The sequence below is a fragment of the Pinus tabuliformis genome, chromosome 6 (genome assembly GCF_031772625.1).
Source record: "Pinus tabuliformis cultivar Carrire ecotype Pingquan chromosome 6, CPIR1, whole genome shotgun sequence".
NCBI lineage: Eukaryota > Viridiplantae > Streptophyta > Pinopsida > Pinales > Pinaceae > Pinus > Pinus tabuliformis.
In genome coordinates this window covers 1,587,775,393-1,587,790,544 of record NC_142292.1, presented here as the reverse complement: position 1 = coordinate 1,587,790,544, position 15,152 = coordinate 1,587,775,393, and the positions used below count along the sequence as shown (strand labels likewise).

At 37.3% G+C, this 15,152-nt stretch overlaps 1 protein-coding gene across 1 annotated transcript; it reads left to right on the top strand.

The window, feature by feature from the left end:
* Positions 1–507: 507 nt before the first annotated feature.
* Positions 508–1,208, top strand: LOC149264882 (mitochondrial import receptor subunit TOM7-1-like). The gene has a single exon (XM_089429028.1). It carries the CDS (start codon positions 757–759, stop codon positions 973–975), a length of 219 nt encoding a protein of 72 aa, XP_089285154.1. The 5' UTR covers positions 508–756; the 3' UTR covers positions 976–1,208.
* The last annotated feature ends 13,944 nt before the right edge of the window (positions 1,209–15,152 follow it).

The following is a 15,152-nucleotide window of genomic DNA, read 5'->3' as shown; positions in this document are numbered from 1 at the left end:
TTTGTGGAGAGCAAAGGTTCTTATTGCTCAATTAAGGACCAAGTCACATCAACTTCGGTGTGAAAAATGATGGTGGAAAAGGCCTAAAGAAGCTTAGGAAGGACGGGTGTGTACATTTTGCACGTCTTGGGCTGTGGAATCGGAAAAACATTTCATTTTGGAATGTGATGCATTCAAAGACATTAGAGAAAGTTATGAGAACATGTTAGCATCAGTTTCTTGGCATTGTCTTTTTAGCAAAGGGATTATTGGAAGGTTGGGTCAGCTCATCATCAATTTGAATTGGAAAAAAATTGAATTACAAAAAGGAAAAAACAAAAAACTAATGATTTCATAAACTATTTCTAATCTCATAAACCTTAAAATATCATTTCATTTCATTAACTCAATAGCTTTGGCTTAACATGAATCTATGTGGTGCTCCCCGAAAAAAAAATGGTCCATTAATTGAAAGTGGTGCTCCCCAAAAGAAAATGGTCGCTAAAAGGAAACGTTTGGCCTTGATGGGGAGTCAAAGTTCCATGGCCCCGTGGCTACCGAGAGACCAGGTGAGGGAGGGGCGTGGCGGTTGACCACGCACAACTTGAAGGTGTCGATGATCTTTCTCCGCACCCGTTAGATTAGGGCACATAGTAAAATGAGTGCCAGGGTTTAACAGAAGTGAGTTGTATAAAGCGGGGTTTGCACATTAGCTCCGTGTAAAGCATCCGGGATTGAAGGAGGTGGAGAGAGCAGCAGAACTAAAGTTAGAGATTCATGGCGTTGCGTGCGAATTCGAAGGGCAAAGGCAAAATGGGCAAGGGATCGAAACAAGGAGACTCGAAATCTGCCATTAAAGCTGTCAAAGAATGGACAACATGGGTCATGAAAAAGGCCAAGATAGTTACCCACTATGGCTTCATTCCCATGGTTATCATCATCGGCATGAATTCGGAGCCGAAGCCTAGTATTGCTCAGCTTCTCAGTCCCGTCTGATCTCCTTTGTTTTTTTTTTTTTTAATTAAATTTTCGAATACATGTAACGTAAATGCCCAGAGGTATGTTGTTTGTATTTGATATAAGACATTTAGATATTCGAAGTCATGGAGGCTCTGAGGGCATGCTCTATATGATCTTATTAGGGTTAGGGTTTTTGTGGATGAAGCCTTTATTTAAAAGAGTAATGGAAGCCATGCACGAACACTGACATAGAGCGTTAAGATATTTTATTTTGAGAGCAATGGTTATTTTTTAGGTTTTAAAAGCTAGATTGTTGTTTTGATTATTGTTGTTATTGGTGGGATATATAACAATTTGTTTGCAACGAGCTTATATTAATAGGCCCAATTGTTTGGGTTCTCAATGGCATCCTAAGTACAAATATAATCAGCATTTAGTATTCGCATTTTATTAAAAGATGTTTCCTGATTACAATTTCGAGAAGCGTGCCCTTCCCCATAGTCCTATAACATTACAATGGACTCCAGCACTTTGACATGCCACGATTTGGGGTATATCTTCCTTCGTCCTGGTTTTGCTCGTTACCCATTCTGCAATGAAATGTCTGCTTAATCAGGAAAGCTGTTTCCCTTACACAGGTGAGAAACCCCATAAGGAACGAATGTTTCTACAGGTGGTTTGATTGAACTTTGGTGGTTATTCTTCTGCTGGAAGAGTCAATAAATGAAAATACTAATAAACGGGATCTTAAATCTCAAAGAGCATAACATCAAGTCTGTTTGAGATGTTTTAAAAGAAAATAAACAGACAGGAATTTATTTTATGTAGAGAGACTGACATGAGACAACTTTAAGATTCTTTATACTTCCTTTTCTGTATTCTAAGGTCTGCGTTTTTTTGGTTCTTCGAGCTTGTTTTGTTTAATGAAACTTTATGCTATTGGGTTTGAAACTCTAGCCGCTGATGCAAACATGCAGCACAGTAAGATACTCTCCACCATATTTAAAAGCATTTTATTTGATCTAAATTACATGGTGAATATTTTTGGATGTTTATAAATCTGTATATGGACAATGGTTATTTTGTTATATTTGTGTGGGTTTGGGTGGAATTATTTCCGAGGGCGTTGCATATCATGCTGTAAGAATATTTTTCTAATTTTTAGTGGCGTTATAGGATAGGGTAGGAGTTAAAATTCTGAAAGGACGTTATTATTTTGTTACGAAGAGCCTTGGAACTGGTTATTCCAACACTACTAGATTGGTATGGTTAGAAACGTGTTATATCTGATGATACAACAAGAGAATAACGATATTGATTCTAACTTCTTGGATAGCGGTAGTTGATAAAGTTTGGAGCATTACCATTGCTGTGCAGGTCTGAAAACTAAATGGTATAATTTATAGCATGGTCTCTTTTTTATCTTTGATGATGTGAGCTGTTGCTGGTCTCCTTTTGAATAAAAGATAATCGTTTCCTTCACTAGTATGAAGTAGATATTTATGGGAATATATTTTATTTTGGCATGGATATTTCCACAGTTCATAATTTAATGTTGATAACTTCCCGTAAACTTTGTATTTTGTTTCGTTGACGTATTTTGTTTCTTGACGTGCCCGACGTTAGACATCAAGCGTCATGTCCCTAAAGATGGACATCAAGCTTGGTGAAGTGTTACCCGAAAAGTTGGGCACATCTACGAACAAAATACACAAGTTACCAAAAAGGTACCAACATCAATATATTTTATGTTTTTTTGGTATGTGGAAAAGTTGAGCAATGTAATGAAGTTGTAGTGTTTTCTTGATTTGTTCATGGGAAGAAGGGAAAATGTGAAGTTTTGAAACTGAAAGTTTGAAGCAGATTACTTAGAAGTATCTGGAAGAAAAAACTCAGATCTTTTATATTTTAACTTCAAATGGATGAGTTTGAAACATTAAAAAAGGTATGCAAACTGTTTTTCCTTGGTTGAGGGAGTTTGCTTGATGTCATTTAATTTGAAATCTTTGGAAAAACAATGAAGCATCTTTGTGTTTTATCAGCCTTGCGTTTTATCAGCCTTTAAGTTTTAGGTGCATGCCTTTCGTTGTCGTAGAAAATCTACGAAATTCTGCAACTACTAATATGAACAATCTGAAAACTACTTTCTTTTCATATAGACACAATTTCTGTACTAAATTTTGCAGCGGAATAGGAATAGAAATAAATCACACTCACACAGTAGCGAAACACTATTTTTTCTAGGGAACCCAACTAGGAAATCCTTTTTCTTGAATGATAATTTTATTGAAGAAATACCGAGTAATAGATCTCTTACCATACAACTTGTTTCAACTTACAATACGACTTGTTTCAATATAGAATACGATATGATTCCTTCTGCTTGTACTAAGCTAAAACACTCCTTGCAAGACCCCTGATTGGCTTCTTGATTTCCTCCTAATTCCTTGCGCATAGTCTGCTTCTAAATTCTTGCACAATTCCCAAGGAAATTCCTCTCTCTAATAATGCACACAAGCTTCTCTTGGCACACCTTTCTTTCACAATCTCCACACATAAACCTGTGTAACCTTGTCACAAACTTGTGAGCTCTATTGTCTTGTCTCACCAACTCGTGCTCACAAGGCAATGATAAAATCTGTAAAATCTGTGTCTTCGTCTTCTGTTTTGTGTCCGTTCCTTTTAAAAGCAATTCGAATGGCTAAAATTAGCAGTTGTTATTTCTGGAAAGTCTTGGCACACCTTTCTCTCACAATCTCCACACATAAACCTGTGTAACTCGTGCTCACAAGGCAATGATAAAATCTGTAAAATCTGTGTCTTCGTTCCTCCTTTTAAAAGCAATTCGAATGGCTAAAATTAGCAAGTTGTTATTTCTGGAAAGTCTTGGCACACCTTTCTCTCACAATCTCCACACATAAACCTGTGTAACCTTGTCACAAACTTGTGAGCTCTATTGTCTTGTCTCACCAACTCGTGCTCACAAGGCAATGATAAAATCTGTGTCTTCGTTCCTCCTTTTAAAAGCAATTCGAATGGCTAAAATTAGCAAGTTGTTATTTCTGGAAAGTCGAACTGGTGATTGAGTGAGTTAAGTGAGTCTAACTGGCTCATGTAAATCGATCTGCCCAAACTTAGACTTAGAACTCATGCATGTTGGCTTCCACAGCTAACTCGCACTAGAAAACACTAGCTTCCACAGCTAACTCGCACTAGAAAACACTAAACTGAGCCTTCCACTTCAGCCTATTCTAATTTTTAGGGACGAATCCTAAATTATAGGAATTCATCCTAACTTATAGGGAAGTAGAGCATGCTAAGGAGAAAATCGTTATGGCTTCTTGAATTAAGGCACAAATCAAAGAACCTTTTCTTGCTATCATTTTCAACAGTTGTTGCTTCTATTTTATTCACATTTATTAGTTCTGCCCCCTCTGATTTACTGGCACGTGTTGGCAATTGCTTATTTAAAAGAGGGATCAATTGATTTAAATTCTGCTCAAGTCATCTATACCAATTTTGCCTCTGGCAATTAGGTGAACAATAAAGGCTTTGAATCTATTGAGTATTGAGAGGATTAAAGTCTTTGAGGTGCAATAGAATGGGTTTCCCACCTTGGGCTGTAGAATGTGCCTTTTGGCACAACAGCATACACTCTTAAGATATTTTGTTGGCCTCATTCCTTGAGAGACCAAGATATATATATATATATATATATATATATATATATATATAGCCTTGCACAAAAGGTTATACGCACGAATACATACAGATTCCCCCTTCCCCACCTTGGATGTAGAATGTGAGCAATGGATGACCATGATAGCCTTGGACCCAATGTACTATCTTATGCATAGAACCTTGTAGCCTTGGCCTTGGCTGGTTGATAGCCTGGTAAATGACCCAATTATAAAAGCTGAGCCCTGTATTCTTCTGCTAGTTAATAGCCTGATTAATGATCTAATTTTAGAAATGTTGGAGAGTTGATGGTGGCTACATTTAAATTTTTAATAATGATTTTCTGGATGTACAAGCTTTGGAGGTCTTAGGTCTTTAACAAATAAAGTATCCGAGGTAGCTTTGACCAAATTAAATTTTGTATTAGAGAAAATGACCAGATTTAGGACTATTTGGATGAAGAAAAAGCGAAACACAATTGAGGCAAAAACGTTGGACGATGATGCACTCGAGGAATTTTGTGAAAGATAAAGCAGAGAAATGAGGTAACTAAGAAACCCTCTATTGCAGAGAGCTACAAAAGGGTGAATCAAGGTATAACAGAGAAACCCTTAATGACAGCATCGAGAAAGCACAGAAAACCTTTGATTCCTGCCATGAAAATAATGAAAGTCAAAGACCTGATAAGCGAGATTCTTGGTGAATTTTATCAAAAACAATTCATGAATTCAGGAAAGTTCTCTGATCTGCAGTATGAGTTTGATGTTGGTGACCTTGCTGGTACAAAAGAGCAGATTACAGAAAATCCACAGACTATAGGAGAAAGCTTACATTGCTTGGAGAACGAGGTGGTCAACTAGAAAAAAAGAAAAAAGGCGTCCTGATTATGATGAAGGCCGTTAGTCGATTTTCAAGATTGTGTGGAAGATACAGAGAACGAGGTAACTAACTAGGAAAAAGGGCTTCCTTTGGAAAGTGATTCTGATGAAGATCGTTAGTCGATTTCCAAGATTGTGGGGAGGATACAGAGAAGGAAAAGTGCTTCCTTTGGAAAGTGTTTCTGATGAAGATCGTTAGTCGATTTCCAAGACTGTGTGGAAAAGTTGGCTTTTTAATTTTGGTTACAATTGGATGTATTATTTTATTGTTTTGTTATATGGGTTTGTGATATGAGCTTCTTAGGTTCCGAATGTTCTGTCAGGTTTATAACTCTCTCAAGACAGTTCTATTGTGCAATCTATTCAGCTGCCAGTTTCACCCTCGTTCAACACCTATTTTATTGGGAAAACTTCTACTGGTTAAGAGTTACAAAGTTGTTTGGGGAGGGGGGAGTGATTTCTTAGATAAGTGATTTCGTTCAGTCCTTAGTTAAGCGATTTCGTTTTCCATCCGGTGCAGTTGATTCCTGAAATCTACTATGATTTCCATCATGGCAGTGAGCTGTAACTGGAGCACATCTCCTTGCAGTGTCTGAAGCTTCTGCTCTACTGTCTGCATGTGAACGCCTGAACATTGTTACAACCATATTCTGCTTCCTGATTATATCCGAGTTGTAACTGGAGTACATCTCCTTGCAGTGTCTGAAGCTCCTGCTACACCGTCTCCAATGCCTGAACATTGTTACAACCATATTCTGCTTCCAATTAGATTTGAGGTTTTGATTAGTTGAGATTAAATGTGAACTCTACTGCTTTTTCCCTTCTGGAATAAAGTCGCATATACCCAGAGATATCCCCTGTTTGGCCTAAAGGATTCCCCTATAGCATCCTTGCCCATACTCTAGAATTCCTCAATATAATCCATTCAGCGCATAGAGCATAGAGCAAGCATAAAAATCAATAAAAATGCCTTCATAACAAATTACTGATAAAACCTCATAAACGAATTACCGAGCACAGTTACTCGACAGAAAGTTGCCACCTTGCTGAGCGAGAGTCGAATTCCACTGGGATTAAGCCCACCAGTTCCTATCTTATAACTTACTTCCATGCACAATCATAAAATCTGCGTAGGACTCCCAATCTGCGCAAGGAAGAGCATACAATTTCACATTGCGACTGTCAACTCCCCTTGGGGGATTAAGATCTTGCACTAAACCTTGTGTCATCATTCCTATGATGCATCCATCTTCTCCAGCATGGGAAAGAGTCCAAGATATCTGAATTTTGGTCAGCAATCTGGTGCATGTACTTAATAACAGCGTTAATAGCGTGCCAGCCCAAGTAGAAGTCAAAGGTCGTCCAATCTGTTGATTCCCCAGTACCATGTTAGATTCCTTTGCACAGACCACCCTCCATAAGCACATCTGATTGTGAGGTTGGATACAATTTAAAGTCTGTATGCATGAGAATGTTCTGCAGAATATGGATACCATATTCTGCTTCCTGATTATATCTGAGCTGTAACTGGAGTACATCTCCTTGCAGTGTCAGAAGCTCCTGCTGTACTGTCTCCAACGCCTGAACATTGTTACAACCATATTCTGCTTCCAATTAGATTTGAGGTTTTGATGAGTTGAGATTAAATGTGAACTCTACTGCTTTTCCCCCGCTCGAATAAAGTCGCATGTACCCAGAGATATCCCCTGTTTGGCCTAAAGGATTCCCCTATAGCATCCTTGCCATACTCCTCTAGAATTCCTTAATATAATCCATTCAGCGCATAGAGCAAGCATAAAAATCAATTAGTGCCCTCATAAACAAATTACTGATAAAACAACCTCATAAATGAATTACCGAGCACAATTACTGGACAGAAAGTTGCCAGCTTGCTGAAGAGAGTCGAATTCCACTAGGATTAAGCCCACCAGTTCCCCTCTTATAACTTACTTCCATGCACTATCATAAAATCTGCGTAGGACTCCTAAGCTGTAACTGGAGCACATCTCCTTGCAGTGTCTGAAGCTTCTGCTCTACTGTCTTCATGTGAACGCCTGAGGATTGTTACAACCATATTCTGCTTCCTGATTATATCCGAGTTGTAACTGGAGTACATCTCATTGCAGTGTCTGAAGCTCCTGCTATACTGTCTCCAATGCCTGAACATTGTTACAACCATATTCTGCTTCCAATTAGATTTGAGGTTTTGATTAGTTGAGATTAAATGTGAACTCTACTGCTTTTTCCCTGCTGGAATAAAGTCGCATATACCCAGAGATATCCCCTGTTTGGCCTAAAGGATTCCCCTATAGCATCCTTGCCCATACTCCTCTAGAATTCCTCAATATAATCCATTCAGCGCATAGAGCAAGCATAAAAAAATTAAAAATCAATAAAAATGCCCTCAAAAACAAATTACTGATAAAACAACCTCATAAACGAATTACCGAGCACAATTACTGGACAGAAAGTTGCCACCTTGCTGAGGGAGAGTCGAATTCCACTGGGATTAAGCCCACCAGTTACTCTCTTAGAACTTACTTCCATGCACAATCATAAAATCTGCGTAGGACTCCCAATCTGTGCAAGGAAGAGCATACAATTTCACATTGCGACTGTCAACTCCTCTTAGGGGATTAAGATCTTGCACTAAACCTTACGTCATCATTCCTACGATGCAACCCTCTTCTCCAGCATGGGAAAGAGTCCAAAATATCTGAATTTCGTCAGCAATCTGGTGCATGTACTTAATAACAGCGTTAATAACTTGCCAGCCTAAGTAGAAGTCAAAGGTCGTTCCAATCTGTTGATTTCCCAGTACCATGTTAGTTTCCTTTGCACAGACCACCCTCCATAAGCACATCTGATTGTGAGGTTGGATACAATTTAAAGCCTCTATGCATGAGAATGTTACGTGGCCATCATGAATAAGGTCATAAATGATAAAAGCCTTCATTAAACTTTCTACCATCTTTCCTACATTGAGGTTGGATACAATTTAAAGCTTGTGTGCATGAGAATGCTACCTAACCCTAATGAATAAGGTCATAAGATCATGCGTTGAACCTTCTGGCATCATTCTTTCAATGCATCCCTCTTCTCCATCATGGGAAAGGGTCCAATCTATTGATTTCCCCAGTACCATGCTAAATTCCTTTGCACAGGCCACCCCCTGCAAGTGCACCCGATGATGGGGCCATCCAATCTATTGATTCCCCAGTACCATGCTAAAATTCCTTTGCAGCGGCCACCCTCCGCAAGCTCACCAGATGGCGAGGTTGGATACAATTTAAAGCCTGTATTTATGAGAATGCTACATGGCCCATTATGAATGTGGTCATAAATGGGGTCCTTTATATATCATCTTATTTCAACTCATAATATTTAGTGGATGATTAGGGGATTAAGAAATGATCCCCTCACCCTATTTGATGCTTATGATTACTGGATCCAACGCTGTGCCTTGATTGGTTGGTCACATTCTAAGAACATGATATTATCGATTGGCCAGCGCTGTGCCCTCACCCTATTGATGCTTATGGTTACTGGATCTAACTTTGTACCTTGATTGATTGACCACGTTCTAAGAACATGGTAAATTGATTGAATTGCTACGCTTGTAGTGGGATGGCCTTTTGAAAATGTTTCTGAGTTTGAGCTTGAGATTGAACGGAAAAGAAGCTTAAAAGAAGATGAAGAATTATTTTTGCGTCATTGATTACAATTAACTTCTCAATATTGAGAACAGGATTTTAGTGAGATGGCCTTTTGAAAATGTTACTGAATGTTGAGAGCAGGATTTTAAGTGAGTTGGCCTTTTGAAAATGTTCCCGAGCTTGAGCCTGAAATTCAATGGAAGAGAACGTAAAAGAAGATGACAGAATTATTTTTTGACTCATTGATTACTATTTAACTTCCGAATATTGAGAGCAGAGGCTGGAACCAATCATTGAAGAAGGGCAGGGCATATACTCCAGGCTGATTATTGAAAAACTGATCTAGCACCCAGGAATATGAAAGTTTTTCTCCTCCAGGTAGATCGTTGTTCTTCAATCTAACATGTAAACGGTTCCCAGCTTAAACGCAGCCTACTGGAGAAAAAAATGTACGACATTCACTACAATATATGTTTAATATCTTTGATATCCGACAACATTTTTTAAAATCATTATAGAACCAATAAATATAAATTCTTAAAAACCTATAAATATAAATTTAATGGTCAAACTTGTTGCTGATGTTAATTCAGTTTGAAATGGTAAACCATGAGAATGCTTTTTATTAATAACTGGATAGCTGAAAACAAAACAAATGCTTGCTCGTGTGAGTGGATAACAAGATAAAACACTGTCAAAATACGAAAGTTGGTGTCAGATCACAGCGTACAAAATAGTATTGCATTTGATGATCTAATCATATGTCTCCATGAGAAGTCGACATTTGTTATGTGAAAATAGTATATTGACATTGGTCATGTGATACTGTTAACTACGTATTTTAGAAACAAATGACGACTACGGTTAGTCATCATTGTTAGCATGGGAGCAGTAGAGAATATGCTGAATTTTTTTCCATCTGACATGTAACTCTGCCATAAGATGCCGAGTTTTTCTATTTTACATGCAAGTCTTCTATAATATGCTGAATTTTTCCATTTGACATACAAATCTGCTATAATATGCTGCGTTTCTCCATTTAACATGCAAGTCTGCTATAATATGCTGTGTTTTTCCACATCTGACATGTAAGTCTGCCATAGCTATAATTCACTTTTTTAATGAAGAGAATCGAAATTTGTAATTTATATTGCAAATTAATGAAATATTGTTTTACTTTATTTCCGTCCAAAAACTTGCACTAGATGCACATTCTTGTCTTATCATTGTTTACTCTTATGCAAGATTGATAAATAGCGAGTCGGAAACTTCAATATATTGAGTTGAATGTGTTAGTGTTGTTATTAAAGTTCACAAATGACCAGTAAGTTTGACCCTAAACAAAACAAACGACATGGTAATGTAAACCTTAAAAAGTACAATTCTCGATTGGTTCAGGTATTGTGGATTCGACTTTGTACGATATGTTCTTTTCTGCTTGTATGTTCTAATCATCCTCCATTTGTATTTAGAAGAGCCATCAAACTCAAACTAGTAACTTCCCAAATATATAGTGATGTGATGAAGGCTGTGATAGAAATTTGTGATAGAAATTTGATGCTTCGGGCAGGACAGATATCCTTGATGCACATGTAGAGTCCACTCTCTCGGACACATGAACCATAAGATATTAATCGTCAAATAGGTTACCTCATGGTTGGAAGCTACCTATGATCTTTTCAGAGTAATATGAGCCATCTCATGTTTGGAAGCTATTTATGATGTTTTGATGGCAGTATCAGAAGTTTTGGTGAAACCCTAGAGACACTAATCCAAACCAATCCATCTGGTTTTTATTATGTTCATGTTCAATCTGGATGGCAATATGTTGGATTAACAAACATCTAGTGGTGAAGGACGACATTAAAAGAAAAGACATGTTAAATGGTGAATGATGTTTAAAAAAAACATGTTAAGGATGATAAAAGAAAAGACATGTTAAATGGTGACTGATGTTAAAAGAAAAGACATGTTAAATGGTGAATGATGTTTAAAAAAACATGTTAAGGATCTTAAAAGAGAAGACATGGAAGCCCATTGGCTCATATGTGGCGATTTCTTTGATTCTTAAGAAGTTTACAATGCATTCAAATTCTACGAGGCTTATTTGTAGACGTATCAACTTTTGTTTCTCCAACAAATGGAAATGAAAATAGGTGGCCATGATTGTTTATTTGTAACTAAGGTATTTCTTGTGCCTACCCTCTTTTTTCTTAAGGGGAGTGGGATCTCAATAACGAGGCAAAAACTATACCATATAAACTACTATTTTCTTAAGGGGAGTGGGATCTCAATAACGAGGCAAAAACTATACCATATAAACTACTATTAATGTCAAAAGATAGATGGGTTCTAAATTTTTTAAGAGATAGATGGGTTCTAAATTTTTTAAGAGATAGATGGGTTCCAAATTTTTTAAGAGAGAGATGGCTTCCAAAAGCTATGGTAGTGGAGATTCATCAATAAGCTATGGTAGTGGAGATTCATCCATAATTTTAAGATCTTGGCACTATAAAAGCCTTCCATGAGCTTCAAAGCATCCAAAGTTTACATGAAAATACTTTACCTGAAAATGATAATGAGGTTCACAATTTTGAAAGCTTTTACATGTCTTGTGAAAGCAAAATAAGCTTGTAGATTAAAGGAACTAGGTTTTAAGAAGTCATTTTTGAATTGGGGGGCACCATATGACCCCATGATGTGTACGAGTATTATGACAAACCCACTTGACTCAAATACATCATGTCATAAAGTAGCATGTTAGTACATTGACATCACTTTCATCACTCTTTGGCGTGAACAATTAGGAATTGCACCATGGAGGTGTTGGGTGATGTTTGTAGGTTTGTTTGGCTTAGAATGTGGATGTAGATTAAATTACTTACCCTTGTCATTGGCCTTCCAACACATTCTCCAAATGTGAGTAGTGGGGGTGTGACCTTATTTGGTTGGGCATTGGGATTTTGCATGAGTTATATATCTCTTTGCTCCATGTTTCAATGTCAAGCACGAGTGGTGGATAAAATGTGTTGGTTTGGTGTTTGCTAAGAGTATTAGTGCTCAAGGAAGAAGGGTGACTACAATGATGTATTGTGCTCTCGAAATTTGGAATTGGTTGAAGACATGGGTGAGGTCCATCTTGATGTTGCATTTAAGGAAGAGAAGTGCTTGGATGATGTTATAAGTGAGCCAGGGGAAGACAAGTAAGTAAAAACCTGCCATGAAGATGGGAATTAGTGATCTTCTTTTCATGCCTTTTTATATTTTTGATGTTTTTTTTTATTCCTTAAACAATGTGTGAGGTGATAAGACTCGCCTAGGTTGAAGTGAAGTAGATATATCCTATAGATGGATGGATATACAATTCTGCATTTTGGATATTTAACTGAAAGCTTCTACTCCTCCATGTATTACAAAAGTTGTTTGTTTTGCAACAACATTTCCTAATATAGAATATAATGGGCCAAAACCTAGTACTAAAGCAAAGTCCCTATGGATTCTTAAATAACTATTAGGCAAACATTTCAAAAGGTTTTGGAAATACATTTTTCCTTTTAAACATTACTTGAAGAACTATAGGAAATGGTTATTTGAAGAGTCTAAAAAGAAAGCTAAAAGCACTAAGCCATTGCCTTGGGTTTTGGGAATTAGATTTGTACTTAGATTAGGGCCCCTATGGATTCTTAAATAACTGTTAGGCAAACATTTCAAAAGTTTTTGGAAATACATTTTTCCTTGTAAACATTCTCTGAAGCACTATAGGAAATGGTTATTTGAAGAGTCTAAAAAGAAATTTAAAAACATTAAGCCATTGTCTTGGGTTTTGCGAATTACATTTGTACTTAGATTAGGGTTGTGACTTACGTTTACTTTCTTTGTTCTTCAACAATTTGTACTTGCTTGGGATTCTCTATCGGTGCAATTGGAACTTTAAGGAATTAACATCATTCAAGACCTATTTGTTTATTGATTTAAACATTGGGTTCCTTACTGTAATTTGAAGGAATGTTTCTAACTTGTTAGCCTTGACAAAGTGGTTTCGGAGCATGTGAAAGAATTACCTTGGACTCTCTTTTGGTGAGGTTGGAACTTCCATCCCTTTGTCACTCTATTGGAATTGGAATAGGGTTAAGGACATCCAAAATTGTCCATTGATGGTTATAAGGCGTGTTGTAGCTGTTACAACACCCTCCAAAATTTTGCTTTCATTCAGATTTTGGCGACCTTTAATGATAATGTCATCTTTCGTTTCAAGTCATTAAAGTCATGCTTGGTCATGTTTTCTATAGTGTTCAAGTCTTCTCCTAGAATATCTAAGTGTCGAACCACCTTGCTTTTACAAGCCTAAGTAATCTTTCCTTCATGGTGCATCCCTCTTCTTTAGGCCAAGTGTACCTTCCTAAAGTAGGCCTATTGCAATTCCTAGAGATAATGATCCGAATTGGGTCATTGAATTGTCGGTCATCCATCTCGATGCATTTGGAGTGGGAAAAATGGAGGAATCAACTCATGAGACCATTTTTACTAGAGGGACCCAGTTTGGTGAAATGAGGTCTGAAATCTTCCATGAGTGTTTTGAGGCATTAAATGATGTTTTTTGGGGGTAAAACTTTGCTACTTTAACACCTTTTTGTGCTATTCTATACACAAAGACCTTTCCAATGGCGCAAGAAGCACATCAACTGGAGTCTGTATGCAAAAGTTATGCCACTCAGAAGTTGACCTCCATGTTTTCACACCTATAGTTTGGCATAATGCCGCATCAACCCTCAATATTTATGGAAAATGGGCTAACCATTTGTTTGCAATGTAAAAGATTCTAGAAGAGTCTATTCTGTAACTTTAGTTAAGAGTTGATGTAGTCAAAATTAACCACGAGTAGGCTATCAGGTTGTGTTATAACCAGGCCACTAAAAGGAAGAGACATTCCATTCTTTTGAGAGCATTTTGTTCCATCGCTGAGCAAAGATAGCCAGGAGAGATAGGAGGTAGAGCACATAGAGAGGATCTGTGCACTATAGCAGCCCACGTGCCACAAACATTACTTCTTTGTACATGCAACCATATTTCCAGAGAGAGAAAGAGAGCGAGACAACCTCACCTTCCATGTGGGTTTTATCCCGAAAGGGTTTCCCAAAGAGCATATCTTGTGTTTTATGTGTGTATAAGTAGATATATGGTGACCCATAACGACTTAGAGGGCTCGAATACTCTGTCCAGATCCTTTGGAGGGTGAAGATGAAGTACATTCTTGACCTTTCATTAAGAGTTGAAGACATAACATTAAAGAATAGAACTTGGCACCAACACATTATAATGAAGTTTTATGTCACAGTTGACAAATTGTAGCTTCTCAAAATGTGAACACAAGTGTGTTATTTTGTTCCATGTATTTTGGTGACAATTTTGGTGGAATGTAATTTTGTAATGTTGAAAATTAGAAAATGTAAAATGTGTGGAAGTCGAAGCGCAAACATGGAATGTGAAAAGTCACTAAGAAGTCCAAAGGTCATGTGGGAGCTCAAAAGTCATATGGGAGCTCAAGAGTCATGAGGGAGGTCAAGGGTCACATGGGAGGTGAAAGGTCATCTCGTTTGTTATAAATAAGACCTCATAACTCGAGCAAAAGACTTTAAGCCTTCGCTTCTCAATCTTAACATGGGAGAGAGAGATCATTCTTTGGAGGAGCAAGTGGTGGCTTCATGTTCCACTATTAGGGCAAGTGATGCATCGTTGTAATTGTGTATCTTGACACTTTCACTAATATTTTGAAACTCTCGGAACCAGACGTACTTTCATGCATGTATCATGAATGTAAGACTATTTTTTCATGTTTGCGATGTATGTTTGTGTTCATATGTACTAAAGAAAATGAACTACTTCGTTGGAGTTTCCATACATCTTAATTGGATTATGCATCCTTGCTTTTATGATCATTGTTACTTTGCGGACTATTTTATGTGAAATTTTATCTATTGCAGCTACTGGAAATTATTATTCT